Here is a 14,744-nt window from a genome sequence, read left to right as displayed (position 1 = left end):
TAACTAACTAACTAACTAACTAACTAACTAACTAACTAACTAACTAAAGCCTAGAATAGAGTCAGAAATAGTTTCTGTTCCCATTGTTAGGTTTCCTACATGATAATCATGGTGCACATCTGCTACATATGTCCATCATGCAAGCTCTTTGGTGGGTGGTTCAGTCTCTGTGAGCCTACACGGACATATGTTGCGCACAGTGTAGGTCTCCTTGTGGTATCTCTGACCCCTCTGTCTCCCTCAATCCTCCCTCCCAATCAGTAGGAGGGATGGACTGGACGGAGAGAGGGAAGGAGGCTGGATCGGGCTGTAAAGCGATAAAATAAAAATAGAATAAATAGGTGTCTTTCTGAGAAAGCATGAGTCTTTTTTTTTTTAAGAGAGGAAGGGTTTATTTTATAACTATTTCTTCCTTTGAAAAGGTTTATCTCATATGTGATGTGCACATGTGTGCCTGGGTGCATATGTATCACCGAGTACATGCAGTGCCTGAGGAGGTCAGAAGATGTCAGATCACCCTGGAGCTACAGATGGTCATCAGCCACCACATAGGTTCTGGGGACAGAACCTGGTCCTCAGCCCAGAACAGCAAGTGCTTTTTAATCACTGAGTCATTTTCCTGGCTCCTATTTAATTCCTTGTCTAGCAAAACTATCTCTAGTGTGTTTTAGAATGAGCCAAAATAAGACAGATAGGACAGACAGACAGACACACATACACACAGAAGGAAAGAGAGAGAGAGCCAGAGATTTTCAGAAATTGTCACTGATGTCTGTAGGTTTTGATTCTCTAAACCTGCATGTGGAGTAGCAGAGATGATCTCACAAAACCACACATCCTCAATAATACCCTTATTGGCCTTATATTTGAGAGTTTTCAATTAGGGCAAAACATGGAAAACTTTCCATCAACTTAACATTGGGATTCTTTTAATTCAGTGTAGTGATTTCAATGGAGAAACAAAACCCAGTCATTCTTCAACAAATTCATATATTTTGTAGAAAGTCAAAGTTTTTCTGAATTTCTTGCAGATTTGCTTGAGTCTTATAAAAATCTATAATCTTCTATATAGGGAAATATTGGATAATTCAAAACATTGGTGCTATCATCAAAAAGACAAACTTTAAAAAAATCAATATTTTCAGTGCATGGAAATGTACACACGTATTTAATATGAAGAATAGTCCACTTTCAGCCCCATTAATGAAACTTTTCTGGTTGTACATGCAGAGGACAATGTTTGCTCTTTGGAATATCAACTTGACAACTACTTCCTGAAGCTCCTACAGGTCTGCAGCTTAACTCCATATCAGCACTGGGTGTTCCAAATGTATCACTCCTGCCATATTTCATATACAAAAGTCAGTTATCTCTTTCATTTTGTATATGTTATTTGCCTTGTCTTTAATTCACAAACAAATTACAGAATGGGTTGAAGCCCTCAGTTCACCTTTTAATGCAACATAACCACTCTTCTTTCAAAGCTGACTAAGGCAAAATAAGGTCTTTCTCAGGGTTGCCTATCACTTTTTTTGGGGGGGAGGGGGAGATAAAATAAAGTGGTATGCACGTCTTGTTTGTTTTTTTTTTTTTTTTAAGTTAGGAGCTTTTCTCTGTTTAAAATCATTGGCTGTGCATACACATTCAGAAATGGCATCCCAAGGGTATAATTTGCCCATGTGTTTTCCCAACCAAGACTGTACAAACAGCCTAACCATGACAAAATAGCCAGCACACCTAAAATGATGGATATTCTATTCTTCAAAAATACATGTATCATGAAAAAAAAAGGTCTTTTTTTTGTTATCAAATCTTACTGCAATTTCTAACCTGAGCCCATAGTGCAACTCTTTTTTCTTTTTTAATTTATTACAATTTATTCACTTTGTATCCCAGCTGTAGCCCCCTCCCTGGTCCCCTCCCAGTCCTGCTCTCCCTCCCTCCTCTCCTCCCATAGTACAACTTTTTATTTTTATTTTTTAATATTAGTTACAGTTTGTTAACTTTGTATCCCTGCTGTATCCCACTCCCTTTTTCCCTCCCAATCCCACCCTTACACCCTCATCTCCTCCCTGCCCCTTTCCAAGTCCACTGATAAGGGAGAACCTCCTGCCCTTCCATCTGATACTGGTTTATCAGGTGTCTTCAGGACTGGCTGCAAAGTCCTCCTCTGTGGCCTAGCAGGCTGCTTGCTTCTCCCAGGGTGGGGCGGGAGGTCAAAGAGCCCGCCATCGAGTTCATGTCAGAAACAGTCCTTTTTCCCCTTATTAGGGTACTCACTTGGATACTGAGCTACTGAGGGCTACATCTGAGCAGGGGCTCTAGGTTGCATCCATACATGGTCTTTGTTTGGAGAAACAGTCTCATAAAAGACCCCTGTGCCCAGATATATTTGGTCTTTGTGGAACTCCTGTCCTCTCCAGGTCGTATTAACTCCCCCCTCCCTTTTTTTTTTTTTTTAACCAAACCTGCATTCTGCCGGAGGTTTGGTTATGAGTCTTAATATCTGTTTTGATACACTGCTAGGTAGAGTCTTTCAGAGGCTCTTTGTGGTAGGTTCCTGTCCTGTTACTTGTTTGCTCCTACATCCAAAATCTATCCCATTTGTCTTTCTAAGTGAGGATTGAGCATCATACCCTGGGACCTCTTTCTTGTTTATCTTCTTTAGGTGGGTAGATTTCAGTATATTTATCCTATCTTATAGGACTATATAAGTGAGTATATACCATGTGTATCTTTATGCTTTTGGATAACTCATTCAGGATGATCATTTCTAGGTTCCACCATTTGCCTGCAAATTTCATGATTTCCTCGTTTTTAATTGCTGAGTAGTATGGATACAGAAATTGTGGTACTTTTACATAGTGCAACTTTTACCAGCCCTGAAATGACCTTTGAGAAAGTGTTATTTCTCCTCTAGTATAAGACATCAATAATTACGTAACGTATTCCTTTATTATATTTCACCCATTTCTTTTCATCATTCTCCAGCATTTCCTTGGCTAGCATGCACAGGGGCTTGGGTTCAATCCGCAGCACTGCACTAAACCAAGCATAACGCCACACACCTGTAGCCACAGCATCTGAGAGGTGGAGGCAGGAAGATCTAAAATTCGAAGGCATCCTCAACTACGTAGCAAGTTAGAGGTCAGCCTGGGCTACAGGAGACCCCGTCTCAACAGACAACAAACAAACACCTGTGTATTACACTGCTCTGCCTCAAATACGGGAACTGAGACTGCGCCTTGGGCTCTCTGCGCAGCCAGCTGAGGCATAATATCAGGTGGCATGCCAGACTTGGTAGCACAGACTCCCAGACCACATCCTCAGAGTTTCTAACTCAGAGGTCTAGAGTAAGATCTGTGAATGTACACTTCTGACATGCTTCCAGGGCTTCTGAAGATGCTGCCCCAGGCTCCATCTTGAGAATCACTGCTATGAAATAAAATCTGGGTTGTTCTTTGCTGGATGTTTTCTAAAAGCTAGAAAACACAGAATGGCCTTGGTAACCTAACCACAGCACTAGTTTTTAGCGTACAATCTAGTCAAGCATCTTTATCTCTGAGAAGCAATTTTGATATTGGAAAGGCATCACCAATAGGTAAACAAGGAAAGCATGGTCTAACAAACACCATCAGCTCATACACTTAATCAGAAAAGGTAAGGTTATGGGAACTAATTGTTTCCCAATACGCATTGCCCTTTCTCAGTAGCTAAACAATTTCTAATCTGGGATGGGGAATAGAATTAAAATACTTCTTTCCTGGCTTCCATGAATCTGGGTATGACTAGGGAATCAGTTCCAACAGATGATGATATATCTATGTGTTTTGGCTAGTTTTATGTCAGTTTGATACAAAGTATAGTCATCTGAGAGAAGAGAACCTTGATTGAGAAAATGCCTCTAGAAGATCACCCTACAGGCAAGCCTGGGGTACATTTTCTTAATTAGTGATTGATGTGGGAGATATGGGCTGGAGCCCATTGTCGGGCTACCCCTAGGCTCTTGGACCTGGGTTCCATAAGTAAGCAGGCTGAGGTGGATATGGTGGTATATGCCTGTAATCCCAGTACTCAAGGAGGCAGAGGCAGGCAGATCTCTGTGAGTTCGAGGCCAGCCTAGTCTATACAGTGAGTCCAGGACAGCCAAGGCTTAGAAACTCTGTCTCCAAAAACAAACAAACAAACAAACAAACAAACAAACAAACAAACAAACAAAAACCCCCAAACAAACCAAAACAAAAAAAAAAAAAAGAAAAGAAAAGAAAAAAAGAAAGCATGATTGGCAAGCCATGGGGAGCAAGCCAGTAAGCAATACCCTTCCATAGCCTCTGTATTAGCTCCTACCTTTACTGCCCTGGTTGAATTCCTGTCTTGACTTCCTTCAGTGATGCAGTGTGAAAAAGTATAAGCCAAAGACACCCTTTCTTCCCCAAGTTGTTTTTAGTCATGGTGTTTCATCACAGCAATAGTAATCCTGACTAAGACACCATGGCACATACAGATTCAAGAACACATTCTTTAAAGGAAGAGTAGAGCTTTTAATAGCTACTTTGAGAACGATAGAATGTTTTCTCCTCTTCTCCTCCTCCTCCTTCTCTCTTCTCCCTTTAATGACAGGTTGTTTCCAGCCCCTGCTCCACCACTTCCCCTGTCCCATTTCTGTCTGGAGCATGGAGACAACCAAGTTGGTCATGCCATCTAGAATCATGAATTACCCTTGGGAATGAAAGTCACAAAGAAGGGCATCAAACTGAAGCACTTTAGGCCTGTTTCTGTGTCATCACCCATGAGTCTTTCACTTCAGCTGTGATAGCTGGGAGCTTCCTGTCTCTTAAGAACAACCTTAATATAAGGGGAGGAGGCAGGGGCTGGGAAGAGAGAAGGGAGGGAGCATCTTTGGTCCTTGGGATGTAAAGTAAATAAACTGAAATATAAAAAAAATTAAAAAAAGAAAAACTGAAAATAAAAAGCAAGAAATAAACCAGAATTTTTGAAAATACCTCCTTTTTAGAGCTCCTAAAACTAACAGACCCAGAAAAAAAAAATCAAGGAACTTGATTGAGAGGGTTCCTGGTTTGGTTTATGAGCTCAGCTGCATATGTGCTTCATTTTCAGTCTAAGGGTTTGAGTGACTTCCATCTGAAGCAGTAGCTGGGCTACCCAAACTGCTTCTGAAGACAGTGGCTAGTAAGAGTTGGCATTTACATGCAGATTATAAAGTTTGCAATATCCAACTTCAATGTAACATCATGCCAAATTTTAAGCATTTTTGTAATATATTTTAGAAATAGATTTTGATACAAAATGTTTTAAAAAATATTTTTCAGGATATTCTTCTAAATCTTTCTCTATCCATCTGAACATATCTTTTGACATAACCAGACACATAACTAGTACCAAAAAGTGGCTGCCAATGACCTCAATGGCTGGAAAGTTTCCTTTATCACTTTGAACATATGTGAAACAAAACAAACTTGTTCTCAAAAACCACATATATGTGAAATTTTGCTGAGAGTCAAATGGATAGTGAGCATAACTGTAATTGCATAATTTTACTTGCAGTTAAATGGCTTATTTTTTAACATTAAGTTGTAGCAAAATAAAAATTAGCAATTCCAATATTGGAAAACTGTCTCACATAATAAAACAAAGTATATGGAAAACCACATGCAGAGGGGTTTGAGGCTGAGGAACTGAAGGCAACCCAGTGCCTAATCATTAAAAAGTTTTCAAGCCTCTGAAATCCCAATTAGACCTGAGCTGAGATGTGCTAATGGAATCTGACATGGGCTACTCCAAGGAATTCAGGCCTCCGTCAATATTTTGAGTAGTTCTGGTTAAAATTACAAAGTAACCAACTGTGAAAACTTGGAGAGGATGAAAAAATCAAAAGGAAATGAAGTTATGAACTTGGAAAGAATTAGCATTTTAAACCACTGTGTTGAATCTGTACAAGAGAGGGGAGGACTTTCCCACAGGTGAGCTTCCACACAGGTGTCTCTTGGGCGTGCCTAGTGAGAAGGAGCATTGAAGACTGAAGCTAGCTACCTAGGGCAATCTCCTGTTCCATGGAAATAAATGAACAACTTTGCCAATAACCCCTAAAAGAAACCGTACCGGGTAGATTAAAGATATTATTTCTCAGGGCACATGACCCAAGGTAACTTTTTATACTTGTGACAATAAGGTGCTGGCTCTGTGGTTAGGAGTGCTTGTTGTTGGGCTGGAGAGAAGGCTTGGTGACTGAGAGCATTTTTCATTCTAGCAGAGGACCCAGATTCCATTCCCAGCACCTACATGGTGGTTCGCAACCATCTGTAACTTCAGTTCACAAACATTCAGGCAGAATATGCATACATATAAAATAGTATGAACAAATCTAAAAGGAAATGTTTTGAGAGTGTTTGCTGTGAAGGCAGGGTCCGAGTTCAGATCTCAGAACCCACATTGGAATTGGACGGCAGGTCTCTCTCATTCCTGTAACCTCAGTTCTGTGAGAGGTGGAGATGGGAGAATTGCTGGCTGCCAGTGCACCACCAGCTCTGGGTTTGCTGAGAAACCCTGCCTCAAAAGAATAAATTAGAGAATGATAGAGGAGGACATTTGACCTCCACAAGTGCATAAGCACACACCGCACACACATAGGAACAAGGATCAGAGAGAGAGAGAGAGAGAGAGAGAGAGAGAGAGAGAGAGAAAAGAGAGAGAGGAGGTGGGGAGGAGAGATGAATGAAGCTCCGGAGACTAAGCTAACCCTCTCCTGCGTTCCCCATGAGGGAATCCAAAGAGAATGCCTCTCCTGCTGGGAGGTCCAGAACAGCAAACTGAAGCTCTACTGTTATAATTTTTTTTTAGATTGCAATTTAATTAAAACATTTATCCCTTCCCTTTCCTCCCTTCACACTTTCCTATGTCCCTCCCAAAATAAAGGTCCTGTGTCCTTCAAAATAATGGTCTCTTATTACAGGTTCATGTGCGTTTGCACATATACATATAAATTCCTAAATGGTAACCTGTGGGAGCGCCACTGTTTTCCAGATCTTTTATTTTTTCTTTAGTATAAGTCAACAGGAAGAAGACACTTTCCTTACCTTGTCTTTGAGCTTTTCCATCCAACTTCTCACTAGGAAAAATAAGAGAATCAGATATAAATAGCCATCTCCTACTTACATTTCATAGTATTATAGTATTATAGTATTGTGTTAACTTGTTAATTTGATACACTGAAAGTTTTTCTTTTCTTTCTTTCTTTTTTTTTTTTTTTGCATGGACTATAATAAAAACATCAAGAATATTAACAAAATAACAGCCATGGCTTATTTTTTGTTTTTGAGACTGAGTCTTTCTGCATAGCTCTGGCTGTTCTGTAATTTAATATGTAGACCAAGCTGGTTTTGAACTCATAGAGACTTGCCTGTCTCTGCCTCTGAGAAGCTGAGATTAAAGGTATGTGCCACTAACATACTTATTTAGAAATGTAGCAGAGATCAATTCCCCCACCCTTGTCATGATTAAATGAACAGAGAATATGTCGTTTGCAAACTGTGTTCTGTGTACTATTTAATTCATTAGGAGAAGGCCTGGGCAAAGAAACAGGAAGCCACTTTCAAGGTGCTAAGTGCAGTTTTTCTTTAACCTGATGCTTGTTCGCCTCAATTCTTAGGATCAGTGAGAACGCCTCATTTGGAGCATGTCAAATACCAGAGAATAGAGAAGGGCAAGGCAATGGTGTACCAAGGTAGCCCAGCTCTTGCTTCAAAGACAAGCATTGCAACCATATTTGAAGAAAAAGGAATGGGGCCAACTGCAAGAACCCAGTGCCTTTTCAACTTCATAATTCTACAACACTATTGTACAATAACCATGATTAAATAGAGAAGTAACCTGTCAGAAGTGGTTAGACCAACTAAGTAACTTTCTGCAGATCCTGATAACAACCATTTGGAGTTTTAGTAGGAAAAGATTCAGAATGTGAAGGGTACTTGAAATGGGATGGGCATTTCATCCTTCTCTGACCTTTAATATTATACTGATGCTTCAGTCTGCTTATCACTTAAGCATAAAAACAATGAGAGAGAGACAGTGTATCTTCATTTTATTTTTATTATCAAGCAAAAGAAATCAGTAAATGAATTAAAGACAAAAAAAAAAATGAGGTTTCTTTCCACTTGCCTTCCTGGCTAGAATCCTCAACAAGTAGAAAGGGAGGACACTGAACTGTCACTTTTACTTATAGACTCTGAGAGTAACTGTATGACCTCAGCGTGGCTACAGCCTTTCATAACTATGCAGTTCTGCTGCCGCTTTGCCAAAGCAGCTGTGAATGCTCTACAAGCAAATGTGCTCAGCTATGTTCTAATGAACTGTATTTATAGACACTGAGATTTGAATCTTATGTAATATTTATATGTCACAGTTATTTTCCTTTAAAATCAAATTAAATATAAAAATTATTTGCCTACAAGTTATTTACAAACAGGAAGCCAGCCAGAGCTGGCCATGAGCCATAATTTGGGGCCCCTGGAATGAGGATTTGTACTCAAGAAGTTAGCACTTCCATTTACAATCTTCCTTCCATAATAAGGCATTTGATCAGGCTGGCAGAGCTACTACTTGTCACAAACCACAGCGCATGCACTTTAGATTGTGACCCACAATGTGACAGGCCTGAGAGTCAGGTTAGCCAATGCTCACAAGCCAGCTATGGTGGCTCCTGTCCATAATCTCAGCATCCAGGAGGCTGAATTGTGAGGATTGCTTCAAATTTCAGGTCAGTGTGAGCTACAGTATGAGACCTTGTCTCAAAGACCGAGATTGTGTGCATCCTCAAAGAAAATATGAGGAAGCTGAGGTTTACAGAAACTAAGAGACACGTGGAGTCAGTCAGTAAATAGCCACAATTATGCCAGCCTAATTTCTAGGCGTGAGGCTTCTCTGTTACCCATATTAAATGTGCTTGCAAACGTGACTATATCTTTGGCCGTTTCACCTCCTTCAGTTGGCTTCAAGCTCTCCTGCAGACATCTCAGGGTTGTTTTTTCTCATAGCTCTGTCTGAGACAGAGGTGAGGTGAATGATAAAGATAGCATCAGGGTCATAGGCAAGTCACAACAAAGACATAGAATTCTCAGAACGAGGCCAGTTGATGCTTTTAGAAGTAAGCCCACAAAGAAGGGAGGTTAGCCAATGATTTTAGAGGAAATAATAAAACTAAAGACCCTCAGCTCCCTGTATGTAAAACAGAGATGACAGCAGATGCTTTGAGAGATCATTGTGAAATTTACAAATATGACATACAAAAATTCAGCAGAATACTTGAAACCAAATTCAAATAGGAAGAAGACAAATGTGGGTGTTGTGTTACTATGTCTCAAATCCAAAACAGATTTTAGTTGAAGCAAGAGAATATTCAACATTCACTGATTCATTCCACAAATGTTTGCAATGTACACTTGTTCAAACAAGTATTGTGCCTTCTCTATAACAAGTCAACAGATGCTATGGGACCTAGTTTGAATGAGAAAAAAGCTCAGCTATCAAGCTTCTAGTAAATAGATAACAAGAAGGAGTGTGGAGTGTGAGTAAGAGAGGGACAGAGTTCAGACTCAGGAAATAGGCTGGGTATTATAGGGAGAACAGGACAAAGACGGTGGGACCAGTGTGACTATTCTCCAAAGGAAGGATAAGGGTTTCCCAAAGCCCAGGAACAGGAGGTGAAGATCAAGGCTGGACTTAAAGCCTCCATAGGCTTTTGCACTGTAAGAGACTCTTTATCAAGGCGAGAATTTTCAACTTGAGCTTCATCTACGAAGCTACCCATATTTGAGGCTCATAGAGTAAATTACATGGAGTCTGTGATGGTGGGTTATTTTTTTTCAGAGTGTGTGCATGCATGTATGCGTGTGCATTTGTGTGTGTGTCTCCCACTTTATATGTGCTCCTGCCGTATTGGATGTGTGAAAGTCAGAGGACGACTACAACTTGGAGCAGCCATTTATCTCCTCCCACTATGTGGGTCCTAGGGACCAATCTCAAGGCACCAGGCTTGGTGGCAAGTGCCTCTACCCACCGAGCCATCTTGCTGGTCCCTGGTGGTTAGTTTCAGTTGTCATTTTGACACACCCAAGAATCACTTGGAAAGTGAATCTCGATGAGGCATTGTCTACATCAGGCTGGCCTGTGGGCATGTGTGCAGGGGATTATCATTATTAGCTTGGTTGAGGTGGCAAGAGCTACCCACTCCGGGTAGCATTTTTCTCTGAGCAGGGAATCCTGAGCTCAAGTGTAAAGATGCTGAGCTGAGCACATGTCAAATCACTGTTCATTGCTCTTGACTGTGGTTGTAATGTGACCAGATACTAAAGTTCCTGCAGCCTTCGCTTCCCACAATGATGGCTTGTACTTGCCATTGTGAGCCAAATAAGCCCTCTCTCCCTGAAGTAGCACTTTGATTACAGCAATAGGAAAAAGAAAAAAAAAACTAAGAAAAATTCCTACACCAAGGTAATAGTGTTACTAAGTAACACTCCAAAGGGAATGACAAGGCAAACCAAACAGGATGTTAGAATGTGTGCAGGCGATTTGAAAGAGTGCAGTGCACGGAAGAGTTCTGTAGCTCATGATAAGAAAAATATCTGTCAGTTCGGGAGAGACGTGGAAATAGGTATTTTGGTAGATATAGTCTAAAAAGCTTTAGACAAAGGTCTAAAAACAATTTAAAGATTTCTTGTGGGGAACCTCAGGTAATGTCTACAAAGTGGAATAACATACATATATATGCTATATATATATAATGTATGGCTGTTTTCTCTGCATGTATATCTGTATGCCACATACGCCCCACAAAGAGCCCAGAAGAGGCTTCCTGGTCCCCTGGAACTGGAGTTACAGATAGTTCTAAGCTGACATACAGGTGCTGAGACTCGAACCCAAAGCTTTTGGAAGAGCAGCAGAGTTCTTTGTCACTGAGACATCTCTCCAACCCCTAAAAATAAAATTATATTTTTAAAAAGAATTATCAGTCAAAGTGTGTATATTCAAGTACTGTGTGCAGGTGAGCATGGTTCAGGGGTAGCTCCCCTCCCCCACTGTGTGCCTGTGAGTATGGCTCAGGGGGTAGCTCTCCCCCAGCACTAAAGTAAAATACAGTGCAGATCAAAATAGTATCTGTTAGTATTTTGGAAAACAACCTGTTCCTGGGTTACCCAGCAACTTGATGTGTCGTCAGCCAGCTGGCCACACCTGGAAGGCGTGGTTACCTTGCCCCTTAAAGGGCTAACCCCCATACGTGGTCTCTCTCTTACTCTCCTCTCTTTCTCTCTCGGGGCACCCCTTCTCTTTTCTCTCTCTCTCCATGTCCTACTCCCCCCCTTCTCCCTCCCTCCTAATAAACCTCTTGCAGAGAATATCAGTTGACTCATGCTTTTTTAATAACATTTCAGTGGTGTGTTGGCTAGGATAGGGCTCTCCTAGCAAAGCTAGGAACCCTTTCGGACTCCGGACAGGATGGTTACAACCGATTTTCTCTGCTCTATGCCCCAAAACCGAGCCCCAGCATAAAGCATCAGCATTCTCCGGTGCACGGACCCTCTGGGGCCATGGTCATGCAGAGAGGAACCAGTCCTCCCTGGCTCCCAGGGCTGCTTCCGCTCTCCCCAGGCTTGGGTCCTGGTGCCCGAGCTTCAATCCGGCACCCTGGCCCGGGCTGAGAGTCATGGTTATGCAGTCCAGCTCCTGCCACAGTGACTCCGGTGGCAGCAAAGGCCAGCCCCGCCCCGGCTTGGATCTCTGTGCTGACTACAGCGGCAGTGTTGCTAAGATGGTAGGTGCTCTGCCTTGGTCTCCTCGGGGGAGGCGAGCCAAAAGGGTCCATGTGTGTTTGCTATTCCACCGCAGACCCTGGGAGATTCACGCCTAGATAAAATCAACTTTAAACCCTTGGCGCGCTGCTCTGGGTAGGACAGTTTTAAAACACCAGCACAGTCAGAAAACTTTTAAATTTCCCGTGGGATCCCCAGCAGGCACCATGCTGGTCCTGGGAGGAAGTGGGCGTAACCATAGCTTAACCATTCACTTAACCTGGCGCAGTGCCATCTTAGGTTCAGGCAAAGAGGCCCCGCCTACTGCGCGCCCTTACAGGTAGCCATCTCCCCCCTCCCCGTACTTCCATGCTTTCTTCTGACTATTTCCAAGCTCTCGCTTCCTGATTTTTATACACTCTACTCTTATATTTTAAAATGCTTTAAATTCCTTATTTAATGCTTTATATAATTTATATAATTTTCTCATTGGGTTTGCATTTATAAGTCTTAACCATAATTAACTGTTTATCTTATCTTTTAGACTAGGCCACAACGAGCCTCATTTCAAATTGGTATGGATTTTTATAAAAATTCAAAGTTCCATTTTACTATCTTATGATTCAACCCTGCTTCAAAATAAATTTTATATAATAATAAAATTTCAAAATTATAAATATCTATTCAAATTAAGTTGGTGTATGTGTTGCTCAAATATAACTTTTAAATTGCTGTATACTGTTCTGCTCAGGGGTTCATTATTACATACAAATTGTTTACCAATATTCTAAATTAAGCTCTATTAATTTTAGAGGTATTTACTTATGTTAAAACTGGGTCAATTTGCTGCATCTCTACTATCAAAAGGTTAAAATATGCTTGGTTAATTTTAAAATTTGTTTTATACTGCTCTGCTAAATTGTTGGTTTTAAACTTATAACTCAAGGGTTCGTTATTATGTACAAGTTGTTTGCCAATATTCTAAATTAAGATCTATTAATTTTTAAAAATATATTTATATTAAAACTGGGTCAATTTACTATACCACTACTATCAAAATGTTAATATAAGCTTGGTCTTGATAAACTTTTATATACCAAATCATACAAAAACTCTGTGCTCTCACTTTAATAAATTATATTCATGACTTTTAAGGTTCTAACTTAGCAAGGACAAAACCTAAAGTCCTGGTTGATATCTACTGGTTAACAAATGCAAGTTAATAGTCATTTCATAATATACATATTTAATAGTCCTATAGATGCAAACATGGTCTCACTGCAATTTTTAATAAACAGCTGAGGATGGTCGTTGAGTCACCATATAGCAGTTGGTAAAAATAGTGAACCATCCTGAAGGCCTCTAGACCTAGCTGCGTTCTAAAGCTGCTGGTGTTCCCGCAAAAAGGCAAGAGGTTTGCATAGCCAAAAGTCCGTTCCGCCAGGTGACGTTTTCAAATGCAGCCAAGTGGATGCTGGTCCCGCCGCTGACATGCCAAAGCTGGCTGCTGGCAAACTGGCCTCTGGAAGTCCAAATGCTCCCAAGCAGGCTTGTCCTCTGTGTCCAGCCATGGAGGTTCAACCAACACAAGAGCGACAGACACTTCCAGCCTTCTAGCTCATTGGCCTGGCCAGAGGACAGATGGCTCCTCGACTTTGCAACCTCCACAGCTCTCGCACAGGTCTGTTTTTGACCTCAGAATGATGTCCCACAGACATATTGCCAACTTCTGTGTAGGGAGACTTCAGGTGCCTTCCCAGTTCTCTTCAGATGCAGGAGACCAGGCCTTAAGCCTAAGTACTAGAGCTGCTATTTTTAGGTCTAGACACAGTCCAGACTCAACAAACAGGCCTTAAATGAAACCTTTTACCATCCCTTTAGTTAAAGGACAATAAATGTTCATAGCAGTCTCAACCATGTCTCATGGTAAATAACTAAATTCAAAGATCCCTCTCAAAAGACATATTTGAGAGATGTCTTAAGGTTAATAAATACAAGTTATACATATTTGAGAGTCTTAAAAAGTGTCTTAAGGTTGGTAAATGTAAGTTATACATGCATGAGAGTCTAAAAATGTGTCTTAAGTTTGATAATGCAACTTATAAATGTTTGAGGGTCTAAAAAATGTTTCAAGGTTGGTAAATGCAAGTTATAAAGGTTACAAGGTCTAAGGTGATTTAAGGTACCTTAAATAGGTAAAAAGGCTTAATATTTCCTCCTGTTGCTATGCTAATGTTGTACTGACTGTCCAGAGTAGGTAAAAAGGCTTAATATTTCCTCTTGTTGCTATGCTACTGTTGTATTGACTGTCCAGAGTTTTAACCTTTATCAATAGGGCTCAAATTTATTAATCTGACTCCGATACAAAAACATTCCACTGTACCACGTACTATTATGGTTCTAAGCTCAAGATTGCAAGCCTCCATAATATGTATGCTTATACTAAAGTTAAGATCAATTGAGTTTCCCTTTTACTTCATGAAAGGCTTTTGCATTTTCAGAGCTCACCTTAAAAAATACTTATGCTATTAACACAAATATGTATGTCTACTGCCTTTTTTCTACAATGCACAGTACAATTATGATACTAACATGTCTAAAGTTTTATATCCTTCCTAAAACTTAAAAGTAATTCTTGTAAACTGCAGAAAGTCCACCTAAATCCACCTCTCAGGTCAACTGGATAAGTACTGCACTTATTGCCTAACTCAAAAGGTGGAACTCCTCCCCTTTCCCTGGTTTTGGGACTTCCTTTCCTGGCTACCAGACTGCTATTTACTGCATGCAACCACTGGCTCAATTGGTGAGTTCTCTTTATTGACCAGCCACTAGATTGGTGAGTTCACTCCATTTTCTCAGCATAAATGCCTCTCTTGGTAGAGAAAGCTTGACCACAGAGCTCGGCAACTTCGTACTATCTTTTGAGACTGAGGGACCCCCCCC

The 14,744-nt window shown here is 40.7% G+C and overlaps 1 protein-coding gene across 1 annotated transcript in view; it reads right to left on the bottom strand.

Annotated features, from left to right (window-relative positions):
• Window positions 1–14,744, bottom strand: part of Armh4 (armadillo like helical domain containing 4) — a 98,830-nt gene that overhangs the window by 5,220 nt on the left and 78,866 nt on the right. The window contains exon 6 of the mRNA XM_055606069.1: window positions 7,095–7,126. Coding sequence (XP_055462044.1) covers window positions 7,095–7,126 — 32 coding nt within the window. The remainder of the gene's footprint in view (window positions 1–7,094; window positions 7,127–14,744) is intronic.

Source organism: Psammomys obesus, unplaced genomic scaffold (genome assembly GCF_907164565.1).
Source record: "Psammomys obesus unplaced genomic scaffold, mPsaObe1.curated_primary_1811, whole genome shotgun sequence".
NCBI lineage: Eukaryota > Metazoa > Chordata > Mammalia > Rodentia > Muridae > Psammomys > Psammomys obesus.
This window is presented reverse-complemented; position numbering and strand designations above follow the sequence as displayed.